The 13,353-nt window shown below is 41.2% G+C and overlaps 1 protein-coding gene across 2 annotated transcripts; it reads left to right on the top strand.

Annotated features, from left to right (window-relative positions):
* Positions 1 to 1,410: 1,410 nt before the first annotated feature.
* Positions 1,411 to 13,122, top strand: tmem220 (transmembrane protein 220). Of its 2 annotated transcripts, XM_072242320.1 has the most exons (6): positions 1,411 to 1,552; positions 4,733 to 4,762; positions 6,297 to 6,357; positions 9,098 to 9,221; positions 9,921 to 9,980; positions 11,660 to 13,122. In XM_072242320.1, the coding sequence occupies exons 1-6, from the start codon at positions 1,430 to 1,432 to the stop codon at positions 11,787 to 11,789; spliced, it is 528 nt and encodes a 175-aa protein (XP_072098421.1). In that variant the 5' UTR covers positions 1,411 to 1,429; the 3' UTR covers positions 11,790 to 13,122. The 2 variants fall into 2 exon arrangements, with proteins under 2 accessions (XP_072098421.1, XP_072098423.1); XM_072242322.1 differs by lacking the exon at positions 4,733 to 4,762 and having other exon boundaries at positions 1,411 to 1,556; positions 6,301 to 6,357.
* The last annotated feature ends 231 nt before the right edge of the window (positions 13,123 to 13,353 follow it).

The following is a 13,353-nucleotide window of genomic DNA, read 5'->3' as shown; positions in this document are numbered from 1 at the left end:
TGCCAATGAACATTTTGGGGCAGTTTTCAATTTATTAGGTGTGACCAAGCTTTTTCTTGTTTAACAGGCATCAAGAACAAGGATAGAAATTGTCTCATTTCAGTTGAAGATGAAATCCGTGTGTGGTTATCTCAAGTTCGACCCAGAAATGAGAAATTTATTATGTTTACCTTATGAGTTTTAAAAATTTATGAACGGGAAAGAAAGAGATTAATTTCAAGAAAGGTAAACTAAAAATTCATTCTCTATTCAAAAGAGCATTGACAATTAGTTTTGGAGTATTATATCTGCAACTTATTGATCACGCTAACGTACCGTGAGTTGTAGATACAATATTTTTTACGGAGGGATTCCCTAAGACTTGAAAATTATTTCAAGGATCCTCCAGGACAAAAAGGCCGAGAAAGTCTGCTCTATATTATCATGTATTGCAATGTTCTGGTGCCGCTAAATTAGCAAATTACACGACATATCCCGGTGATGTTAAACCTAATTCTGATTCTGGTGGAGCTGACTAATCTCACAAGTTTCTGCAGTTTACTTCAATCTTGCGCAGTAGCACCCCCCGCCCGCCCCCTCCCGCCATACCGGACGGTTTGCAGCCGGTCAGAATGCTCTCCACAGTACATTTGTAGGTTTCCGAGTATTTTAGTTGACAAAGCAAATCTCAAACTCCTAATGAAAATAGCCGCTGTCGTCTTGCCTTCTTTGTAGCTGCATCGATATGCTGTGTCTCAGAGATATTGACACCCAAGAACCTGAAATTGCTCACTCTCTCTCTCCACTCCTGATCTTCTTGTCCTTTCCACGACTTGGCAATCATTTAGTAGTGTTCTTCTAGTGCTAGTTTCCTACCACTTGTGCATGCGACCTAGTATTGTTTTTCGCAATTTTGTTAGCAGTCCCGCCGAAGGGTTTCGGCCCGAAACTCTTTTCCATAGATGCTGCCTGTTTTGCTGAGTTCCTCCAGTATTTTGTGTGTGTTGCACTTATCAATATTACACAACATTCATAGATCAAGGAACAAGATTATTTTAAAATAAAACTGAGAATACGGTAGCAATAAAATGCGCTTCTTCCAAATTAGTTTGTAAAATCTAATTTAAGCGCTGAGCTCCCCTTGACAATCAGATATCGGCAATGGCAAGAGTTCGTCCTCAAGTAATAAAAACTTCTGCTAGGTTATGTCAGGACAATGGCGCTTGCATTTGTTTTCCGATTTAATTCTCTAGATCTGTCTTTCCGAAACCGAAATACTTCACTCCAAGGTCATGCAGCAAATGTTAGAATTAAGATCGCATTTTCATTTGACAAAGCTATAGCATACTGCCAACATTTTCCCCGCCGCCCACGCAAAGCGTAAGGGGAGGGTTAAGCGTGAACGCCGCCAGCGTCAAACTGACTGGGCAGAGTATAGAGCCGGAGGGAGATGGACGTGCATTCGGGACAAAAGCTCAGCACGTCGTCTCCTCCTCCGCGGTTCTATCTCGTGTCCTGGAGAGTATGCAATATCTGCATGGCGTTCTTTTTCGCGCTTGCCGCCTATGTTCAGGTAGGTGTCCTATCACCCGCACGGCAGACAGTGCGTGCGCCCCGTGGAAAAACAGGTTAAGGTCCAACATTCAGTTCCGTTTGTGTTACGACGATGCTCCAGAATCACGAGCTGTGTGTTTGTTTTTCTGTGTGTGTGGGAAAAAATCGGCCAGGCTTAGTATTTTTTAATTGTGACTATGTAATTAGCATCTGCTTGGCTTGTCTCAACAGATTTGTGACCACAGTATGCAGCGAGCTGGTGGCAAGGCGCAGGAGAGAACTTGAAATTTAATGGCTGTAAATATTAAACCAACAGATCCCTTTCTTAATAAATACATTACAAGAAACGCTTGTTTTGGGGAAAACTTCCGGCTATTTTTTCTTGGTCAGAGTGCGAAGTGCCTGATCAATTCTGACTGTGTTTACATTCCTGAAAGTTTGGTGAGCTGACACCCTCTCGAGTACAGGGCAACTGCCACCTGCATTGGAAGGTTTCAACCTGCTGAACACTGGCCCATAAGGTAATATTCACTTTCCAGGCAAGTGTCTCTGGCTTCATTTTAAAGCACTTTTAACATCCAAACTCGATCTCACTGGATGCGTCCCTGTTCAAACTTGTGACTAATCCCATTCATACATTTCTTCTTTCCTTGATCTCCTTGCTCCAACTGCCTAAAAATTATTTTGTTGGAGCCTCATCCTTTTACTGCTCCTCCACTCCTCGAGCATTGTCGACTCAGACCATGAGAGGCCTGCGTAAGGCATCTTCATTGCAGATTGGAAGTCTGTGTGGGGCGCCACTCCTCGCAACTAGAGCAATGTGTGGTTAAGTGTCTTGTTTAAGGACACAAACACACTGCCACAGCTCAGGCTCGAACTAGCGACCTTCAGATCACTAGACGAACGCCTTAACCACTTGGCCACGTGCCCAACATTTACAACCCTTTCACTATTTGTAACTTCAACCATCCTTACTCCCCAGTGTAGTTCAGCTGTGGAACTTTGATGGCACTGTAACTATTGTTAAAGTGTTTATACAATTTTGCTTTATGGAACTGAGCTGAAAGTGCTCCCACACATCATGCATCATCAAATAATCATTTGACTGTGTTATAGTAGCCTCTCTGTTGCCCTCGAACTTGCCAATAAGTATTAGCTGGAGAATAATGAAATGTAAGGTCAGTTTTTATAGAGCTGTCCATGTAAATGTGTTTGGAAATTTATTTGGTTAACTGAGTACAAATGTCTAATGGAAAGTAATTGCCTGTTAGAATTTGATGGAAAAACTCTTAGGCTTTACTGCAAAGTCAAAAAATGGAACTATAATTAATGCCATATATTGACACAATGTTGGGCGCTGGAATTGGGAACAAAATGATGCCAGTTTTGGCTACATCAAGCCGTCTATTCAGTTGCATATTTTGAAGAAGTAATTACTTGTACAGTGTCATTCAGAAGCAATATTTGCAGTTCAAAGTATGAATAGAGAGAGAACTTCCAAACTAAATATTGAACTATCAGTTCATCTATAGCATCTCTAAAATGTGCTGTGAATATGTTACATGCAATTAATTCTACATATTTAATGTACTGTAACATTTACAATTGTAAGTGTATCCTTTCACATTTCCCGTTTTAAAAAGAAGATTCCTTTTCTTAAACCAACATCACTTCATTGCTACCAGGAACAGTTACTTTCAAAATGGGGTCATTTTCCTGCTTGCACTAATTGAATTACTGCATCCAAGGAAACACAGGCATGCCACTCACAGTAACATTGTGCCATACCTGCACTGCAGAACAATTACGGAAAACTCAACCTGAAACCACCAGACATGGTCAATTATAGCAAAGTGAGGACAGGTTAAACCTCACTTTGTGTAGGAAAATTAATTACTGTTAAATATATCAGCTGAATGTTGTGCCATTTATATTGTGTTGCTTTTTTTAAACTAGATACTTTTGTGACATTCAACAAGAAGGAAAGGTTAAGGGGATGTCTCCTCATAACCCTCAGGAAGACTTAACATCATAGAGTGTTCCAAGTGGCTCCAACAATAGTTTTGTGTTAATCAAACAGTGTAATTCAACAATAATCAAAATGGAGTTGAGTAGGCATTATCTGTACTATCTTTTGGCCTTAGAAGTCACTTATGTGACTGTTAAGGTCAAAGGATAGTATGGATAGATTTGATAACCAGTCATGAAGCTTCCATAGTCAGTTCATTAGGCATGTCTGAAGTTCAGGGGCATGGTCTTATCAGGAGTGACAGTTTAAGACTATGAAAATGAAGAACTTCTCAGAGGATATAGATATTTGGAACTCTCTGTTACAGAGACTTCTGAGTCTGAGTCATTGGGTACATTTAAGGCTAAGGTAGATGTTTGGATCAGAGAGGAATGGAGTGTTAACAAGATCAGACAGCATATTGGGGTTGAACTGAATAATGGTCCTCTTGAATAATTCAATGGATTCAAGGAATCTTTTAATTTTTGGACTAACAATTGAATTCCATGCGCAAATTACCATCCATCATTTCAAATCTCCTTTTTTCAAATAAAACAGAAAATGTTGCAAACACCCAGCAGGTCAGGCAGCATCTATGGAAAGAGAACATTTCAGGTCCAAGACCCTTCATCTGAACCCTTCCTTGCCCATTCCAATCTTAATAACTCTTGTTCCAATTTATTTTCTGTAATCCAGAGAGGAGACTGCGTGTGTGGGGCATAGGTATCTAGAAGTCCTGCAAAATTCCAGAAATCAAAATTAGAATAGCATTAATGCAGATAGTTGACATTAAATACCAACAATTACCAGCAAAGTGTACTGTATTGGAAAAGTGTTTCCCTTTATGCATTAGATCCTCACATCTGACTTTTTGATAGTTAGTAAGGGTATGATCTTTATGTACATGCTAGGAAGTCTTCAGTTAGCAGACAGTTGTAAAGTGATTTATTTCTTAATTTAAACTATACTCATACAATTGCCCAAAGTGCAAGCCGCCATGGTGTAGCCTGAGAAGGGAAATATCTACAAGCGTGCTGCCGGACTTTAAATGTAAATGCAACTAATCACTTGCTGCATACGTAATTCTTGGTGGGGGGAGGGGGTGAGGGAATGAAATTACTTGATCAACAAACCAATTCTGAATATAATGTTTTAATTTTTTTAAAGGAAACATTTTTTTATTGTTCACAGATTAATGATCCAGATGCAGGAATATGGGCTGTAAGTATGTTTCATCAAGGAGTAGGTCAGGGGTTCCCAACCTTTTTTATGCCATGGAACCTTACCATTTATTGAGGGGTCTATGGATCCCAGGCTGGGATCCTCTGAAGTAGATTTGTAACATGCAGCTGAAATGCCAGTAGTTGGACAAAGATTTTTTTATTTTCAATCACAAAGTGGACTTACAGAAGGTCATTTGATAAGGTGTCAAACAATAGATTATTAAGCAAAATTTTGAGTGAATGGTATTACAGAAAATGTACATGCATGGATTGAAAATTTATTAACAGGCAGAGAAAACAGACGGGGAATAAACAGCAACCTTACTCACTCTTCCTTCAGTTAGTCCTGACGAAGGGTCTGGGCCTGAAACGTCGACTGCACCTCTTCCTAGAGATGCTGCCTGGCCTGCTGTGTTCACCAGCAACTTTTATGTGTGTTGCGGGAATAAACAGATTGTTTTTGAGTATGAATGCTCTGAGTAATGTGATCCTGCACAGATTGGTGTTGGGTTCTCATTTTGATTGGAGGGGGCACATACAATATATCCAAGTTTGCTGATAAGGTAGCAAGCAATTAGGAGGCAAACAGTGAAGGGATTTGAGTTAAAATGTGTAGATATCTTACTCCTGTATATAAGGCCCTGATGAGGCTGCATCTTGAATGTTGCAAAAATGTCTGGTCTCCCTGTCCAAGGAAGAACATACTTATGGTTGAGGGAGTAAAAGGAAGGTTTACCAGATGGGTATCTGGAATGATAGATCTGATGTTTGAGAAGACTCCGCTCATAATCTGTTGGGTTGAGAATGACAGGGTGACCTAATTGAACTCGGCCTTTTCTCCTTGGAGCGACAGAGGATGAGAAGTGACATGATAGAGGTGTACAAGATAATAAGAGGCATTGATCATGTGGATAGTCAGAGGCTTTTTCCCAGGGCTGAAATGGCTAGCATCTGAGGGCATAGTTTTAAGGTGCTTGGAAGTAGGTGCAGAAAAGATGACAAGGGTAAATTTTTCACGCAGAGTGGTGAGTGCGTGGAATGGGCTGCTGGTGGAGGCAGAAACGATAGGGTCTTTTAAGAGACTCCTGGATGGCTACATGGAGGTTAGAATAATAGAGGGCTATGGGTAAAGCCTAGCTAGTTTTAAGATCGGGACATGTTTGGCACAGCTTTGTGGGCAGAAGAGCCTATATTGACTGTATGTTTGCTATGTTTTTATGTAAATATGAGTTTGACAGGCAAATGCAAAGATGATGCCTTGTCTAAAATGAGGCGGCTCAGTCTAAAAATAAGGGGTGTCATCTAAGATTATGAAGGGCAATGAAGCTTCTATGAGTCAAATGCAAGGCAGAAATTGATAGATTTTGGATATTATAGGAATCAGAGCATATGGTGTTAGTGCAGAAAGTGGCACTTAGGTAAAAGATTAACAATAATATTTTGAATGACAAAGCAAGAGGAAAAGTTCATTGGCTTGTGTTTCTTTTCCTTGTATTCTTCCATCTGCTTAATTGATGTCCTTTCTTTTACAGGTAGCCTACTTAATTCCTGCTGTATTATCCTTCCTCGTTGGCCTGAATCCACCAGTCACAGGTGCAAAGCACATAGTCACTGAATTGGTATCGACCCACTGAGTAATTCTTCTTCTTAAGCCCATCACCCCAGCTGGGGCAGATGCTGCTGATAGCAGCTTGCCAGGGTCCTGGTCTTTCAATTATTCCCAGATGTAGCCCATCTTTGAAGATCCTTCCTTTCCCAGGGATGAGGGCTTTGATCTGGGTTTTTACAGGACGGAGTTGCTAATCCATGCGCAACCATCCTCTCTTTGTATTCTCCTTTGGACAGCCTGTGGCGAGTTCCATTGATTAATACTTGTCATATTATGATTAAACATCCTTGAATCTTTTCTCTCTGTTCACTTGCTAACATCATGAAAGAACTCAGAATAGAGTAACAGGCATGCAAGCGATGTTGCCAATTAAGGCTATGTCCACACTAGACCGGATAATTTTGAAAATGCCGGTTTCACGTAAAAACGATAGGCGTCCATACCAGGCATTTTTGAAAATACCTCCGTCCACATTGAAACGGGTATTTAGGCGAATCTCCTCCTACTGGGCATGTGCAGGACACATCTACAGAAAACAAGCGAAGAGGAAACGGTATAGTATGTCCATTTCCACGGTGGCGTTGTGCTATTTCCTTTGGTGAAAAACTAGAGTACCTACAGCAACAGCGAAAGAAAGCTTTCAACAATGTCTTCGAGGAATACAAAGAAAATCTCCGCTAGAAAAAGCAGACCGGACTTCGTTTGGACAGACGATGAAGTCGAGCTGCTTCTGCGAGTTACAAACGACTACAAAGTCAGCAAAGCAGTGGAGAACGTGGACTGAGAGTCGTGCCAAACCAAACACAATGACATCCTCGACCGCTATATGCGTTCAAGAAAACTATGAAATGCCGCGCTGCCGCCACCAGCTGTTCTGGCCCGTCATGACAGCGTTTTTAAAAAGCTCCGGTTACCCCGTACACACTACACCGCCCAACCAGCGTTTTCAGATTTACACACTCTGGAGAGTGTTTTAGAAAAGCTCCGTTTTCGGGGGAGAAAAATGCCGTTTCAGTGTGAACGGAGGGTCAAACCGAAGAGAAAAAGCTTCAGTTACGGATTTATCCGGTTTAGTGTGGACGTAGCCTGAGTGTAACGATGACCTCAGTGCTGGGGATGTTGACCCACGAAAAGGACGTTTAATTAGTCTGCCTATCTTTCCAGTGTAGGCAGAGGGCTTTGTAGAGCCAGTGCTAGTGGTATCTGCCCAGTTTCTGTTGTAGGTAATCCAAATCCCAGAAGTACATTACAGGGTAGGCATCACTGCTTCCTGTAGGCAATGGATTTTGATCTTCTCGTTAGCCATCCAGAGGCTGTGATGGGGCACAGAAGGCTGGTAAAATTCATTAATGTCTTCATGCAGAGAGATCTGAATGTATAGGAATCAAAACCAAAAAATCGAAAGTGTTGAAGATTAGAAGTGAAAACAGAAAATGTTAGAAACACTCAAAAGGTCAGGAAGTTTTTGTAGACAAAAACTCTCAGGACAAATTGTCAGAATTTGAAGGAAATCAAGTTAGTCTTGATTTGAAGGGAGTGTAGGGGAAAGGTGACTAGGATAAAGAAACTATCACTGATGGGGTGAAACCAAAATTGCCATGGGGGTAAAGTGTTAGAGGTCATGAGATTGATAGACTAATGAAAGAAGTTAGTTGGAGGGGAAACAATTAAGGAAATATAAAAGCTGTGAAATGAGACTAGTGAGTGAAAAAATAGATAATGTAAACAATTATAAATTAGTGATCTACTAGCAGGTCAGTGTGTGTCCACTGGAGAGAGACAAATGGAGCCAGTGTTACAGATGGATGGCCTAGGGCTGAACTAGCTAGTTCTGATGCAGAGGGTGACCCGTTTTATGTGCTCCTGCAGGATACAACACGCTCAGTTGGAAGATGTTACTGTTCCTCAACCTTGATTAGGCTTTGAAGGAAGTCAAAGGCAGGTGAAGGAAGCCTCAGGCAGAGTGAGATTCTGTGAACCTTTTGAAAATGGAACATGCTGTCAATGAGTTTTGTTTATACAAACATCCATGAGTCAACTCTCACTAAGTTGAATTGTAACAAATAGCAACAAAAGCACTCATGAGAAAGAGCATTTACTAAAATTGGAGAGAGGAACTCCCAATATGTATGTAAGATATTTGAATCTAATTTTATTATGGAGCTCATTCACATGTGGATAGTGTCAAGTCTGACCCCGTGGGGCCCCAAGTTTGTAACTCCACTCCTGAATTTTATGTTGGTCGTTTGGTTTGCTGGCACTGACTTTAGTTTTTGGAAATGTGAGTGCTGAATCTTAAGAGGAGGGAAAGACAATGTGATTCTTCTGGCAAATGGATTCTTGTGACAGCCTTGGCTCAGTGGTAGCATTGTTTATTTGCCAGAAGATCTAAGTTTCAGTTGCACTCCAGAAACCTGAGCAGTTTTAACCCAATTACACCTCACTAGGATGGACCATCTGTGAGCAAAATTTGCAGCTATTAATGCAAGTAAGCTTGTAGTACTTCCCCAGAAGTGTTGTATTGGTGAAATGCTTTTGTATATCTTGAACTCCTGACTGACATTATAAATATAATCCCTTTATTGGATTCATTTAGCATCAGTGAAAGAAATATGGTAAAATATAATAACTGAGATTTAATAAAATCCCATGGGTCATGGTCATTTGATATTTCTTGTCTGAATTATTTCACTCTCTTTATGAACATTTAACTTTTCTTTTAAGATAACTTCATCTGGAAACATGTCTCATTAATGCACATAACCATGTGCTTCATGGTGGCCACACTGTGGGGTTGGTATCTTCATCGACATGCAAAGAACACTATCTTCCATGAAGAGGAGGGCCGGTATGCACCTTTCATTGTAACTGCATCATTCATACATTTGTATCTCTTAATTGTGTTAAAAGCCTGCGTGTTTCTTCATTTTTACACGATAATCACATTGTGACACGTGTCCTTGTGCTGATCTTTTACGATAACTTTCCACGGTTGACGGGTTTTCACACCGCTCACTATTCCTATTCCATGCTACTGGGACTTGTACCCCAGCTGATTTTGACCTGAGCATGTGTCAGTGTATGAAGTCGACCCAGATATGTTCTGTCTGGCTGGTTTGAACCTCTGAGTCAAAATGGGGGTCAGGCCTTACTTACTCCACATTAAGCCTCTATAACAGCATTACAGGGGGCTGATGTATTTCAGGCAAGATGCTGAAGTAAGGCTAGGCAGATGTAAAAGATCTTGTGGTTCTCTGTGAGACATTCCTATCTGGTTTGGTGTTAGGAGTATTGAGATAATTACAAAGGCCAAACCTCTGCTATTCCTAGCAGGGCATTCATTTTACACACTGCTGCTGTGGGTCTAAGCATAGTGGATAATTCATGGCTCTGGCCATCCTGCAAAGACAAGCCATCCACAAGTGGTGGTTAGTGCTCGGGTGGTAAAACCCAGGGCCTGTTCCTGGGCCTTTCCAGTAGTCTTTTGACAGTTTGAGGTTTGTGGTAAAAGACTGTTTTTTTACACACTGATTATTTTGTTTTGCAGGGAATTTTTGGGATTAGTAATAATCATTATTTGGATGCTGCTCTGCCAGAATTCAGGGAAGTGAGTATTGAGTAATATTCCTCAAACTGTTTTGAATATTTAATCAAAGAAATGGTGCAAGTAATCCAGGCTTCAGTCTGCATTCTGCAGTGTACCTCCAAAAACATCCTTCCCGTACTATAAACACCAGATTCTGCAGATGCTGGAATTCTTGAGCAATACTTACAAAATCCTGGAGGAATTCAGCAAGCCAGGAAGCATCTGTAGAGGGGAATAAAAATTGAAGATTTGGGTTGCTGCCCTCCATCAGGACTAGAAAGGAAGGAGGCAGAAACAGGTGGTGGGGGCGCGGGGGTAGTGGAAAGTGTACATGCTGGCAGGTGGATAGATTAGACCGTTGCAGAGTTGTTTCGTCGAGCAGCTTCCACCCTCTCAGTAATGAAGGCAGGATCTTCCAATGGCTACCCACTTCAATTTGACTTTCCCTTCCCATTCAGACAGGTCCATCCATGGACTCTTGCGCCACGATGAGGCCAAACTTGGGTTGGAGGAGCAACGCCTCATATTCTGTCTGGGTAGCTCTAACCAAATGGAATGAACATTAATTTTTCTGACCTCCGGTAATTTCTTCCCCCATTCTAGTTTTTTGGGGGCCAACCAGAGGTGTTACCGTCTTTTGTAAACGTATTTTTTTAACAATCACAAGACCCTGCTGGACGTTGAGAACTTGGAGTGCTGCATGTCTATGCCATCAGTGGGCTGCTCGTTGGCAAAGGAGCTGGGCTAGATGTGGATCATGCTGCTGCCTACAACAGAGAGGCGTGGAGTCAGTGTGCGAAGGTGCTGTGCAGTCTAACAGCAGGTGACCGTCCTGGTCCATTTTCTTGTGATCGCAAGACCCTGTTGGGCACTGTTGATGTGGACTGCTGCAAGTTTGATTCCCTGATGTATTGGTGGATGGCGGGGGAGCTGCGTGGCTTTGGTCACGCTGAGGTCTGGGCCTCAGGCCGTGGTGTTGCCTGTTGGCAGCCACCCAGGAGAGAGGTTTTGGGAGTCGGTGGGGACAGCGTGGCATGACATCCACGCTGCAGTTGGTGCTCTCCTCCAGTGTTCGCTTGGCAGATGAGCCGTATATTGGATGACTGCAATTTTACTGATATACAGCGTGTGCTTGTTATCTTCTATGTGCTATAGGTACGTTGTGTATGACTGTTGGTACTGTGTTTTGCACCTTGATCCTAGAGTAATGCTGTTTTGTTTGGATGTGCTCATGGGTATTCATGTATGGTTAATGACAATTAAACTTGAACTGAATTCTGGTTACCCTCTCACCCTTTTCTTCTCACCTGCCCATCACCTCCCTCTCATTCCCTTCCTCCTTCCCTATCTTCCACGGTCTATCGTCTTCTTCCTTCAGCCTTTTACCTCTTCCACATACAGTATAACCTCCCTGCTTCTTACTCCACTCCCCTCTCACCTGGTCTTGGCCATCACCTTGCATTCTGTCCCTCCGCTTTGCGTCCCAACATACAATGATGTCTAACAGGTATTCATCGTTAATGCCTGTAGGTAGCTGCTTAAGTTATTGCTGGTATGTCTAAATATTAAAATGCAAGTGTTCATCACATGGCATGCTATTGCTAGCTGGCATTAATACAAGTTAGCAGTAAATTTCTTCAAATAGTACTGAGCAATTGTTGATCTCAATTAGTGATCAAAATGTTTTCTTAATTTTCCAGGTATCTTGGTGGTTTTAAAATTTCTGTTGCAGTTTTTATTACTGTCCTGCCATTTGTAATGTGGCTATATTACTACATCAATAAAGAGCTGCGAGCATCTTGGCCAGAGCACTGCAAGAACACCATTTAACCCAGATACAACGTAATAGTGGGACCAGAAAAAGGGTCGTGGAACTAACGTGAATTGAAGGAGTTGCCGTATAGACCCATTTATTTAGAGCTGTTTTTGTGGACAATCTGAGGTTGTGATAGATGTAATTTTGAACACAATTTTCTGTTATATAATTTGGATGAAATAACTTACAATTATGTTAATTGTATAATGGATTTATCACTTTGACATCTGAGACAGATTGCAAATTGAAGTCCTGGATCTGGTCTTGAGGTTTGAATCTAGGGAGGAACATGATTTGAATTTTAAGGACCAAACATTTATTTAACAAGTGCAATTGCACTTTGATATATATTTTTTAAAGATTGGCTTTATTTGTCACATGTACATTGAAACAAACAGTGAACTGCATTGTTTGTGTCAAATCCTGATTGTGCTGGGCAGCCCACAGATGCCACCACACTTTGGGCACCGACGTAAGTACATGTTTGGCACTCATTGTGAGCCGAAGGGCCTGTATTGTGCTGTAGGTTTTCTAGGTAACATGCCCACAACTCACTAAACCTAACCTTACATCTTTGGTATGTGGTGGGGATGGGAAACCATGCTGTCATGGGGAGAACATACAACTCCTTACAGGAGGCAGCAGGTATTGAACCATGATCTCTGGTGCTATGCTACTCTGCACCCTTATGCAGAAAATCTTAGGACCACGTAAAGATTATGCAGCCCAAGAAGTGTTGCCAGTCGCCTTTCAGAATAGGATTAGTATGCTCATCCTAATAGATTTTTCTTTGAAAGAAATTTTCATCTTCACATTCAGACTCGATCTAACAAACTTAAGATTTGTTTCTGTATATCTTACAGTTTGAAAATTTTTGCACAGATGCACCAGTGACAATTCTGATGTTCAAACATTACATAGTCTGTATTTGCCGATGAGAGGGGAGTATTTGCACTTGGGGATTGGGAATGTGAAGTTATTTATAATTATTAGCAATTTTTTGTGATTAGATTTCATATTGGCAAATTAATTTCTAAAGGCTGATCCATAAATGGATACTTCTCCATTTAAATTTGATGGATATCCTCGATCTGTAATGGTTGCATTACCAATGGTGTAATACTGGAAAGGTATAGACTTACCACTACATAATGGAAAGAGAAAAATTACTACATGAAAAGTGGAGAATGGGGAGGAATCCCCAGAGTGAAACTATACTGAAAGTAGATTCTGAAAAACCACATTAAAGATGTCTTTAAACAAATTATTTTATCTAACTTTATTAACTGTATTGGGATTTATTTCTTCTGAATCACATTGGTGATGTATTTTGCATTACTTACAAGAATGATCATGAGATGAAAAAGGATCTAGTGCTTACCTGACATATACGATGAATAAACTCTTCTCAGACTTCCAGCTGGGTCCAAAAATCGATTTTAACTGATGTTTCAATGACAAACACTGCCATCTTCATCAGGTACGATGCCTGGGCATGTCTAGTCTGGTGGTATATGTACCCCCATTGTCCATCCCTCCTGCCTGGTTAGTCCTCATCCGATCAGGTTTCTGCTGCCC

Source organism: Mobula birostris, chromosome 24 (genome assembly GCF_030028105.1).
Source record: "Mobula birostris isolate sMobBir1 chromosome 24, sMobBir1.hap1, whole genome shotgun sequence".
NCBI classification, from domain to species: Eukaryota; Metazoa; Chordata; class Chondrichthyes; order Myliobatiformes; family Myliobatidae; genus Mobula; species Mobula birostris.
This window is presented reverse-complemented; position numbering and strand designations above follow the sequence as displayed.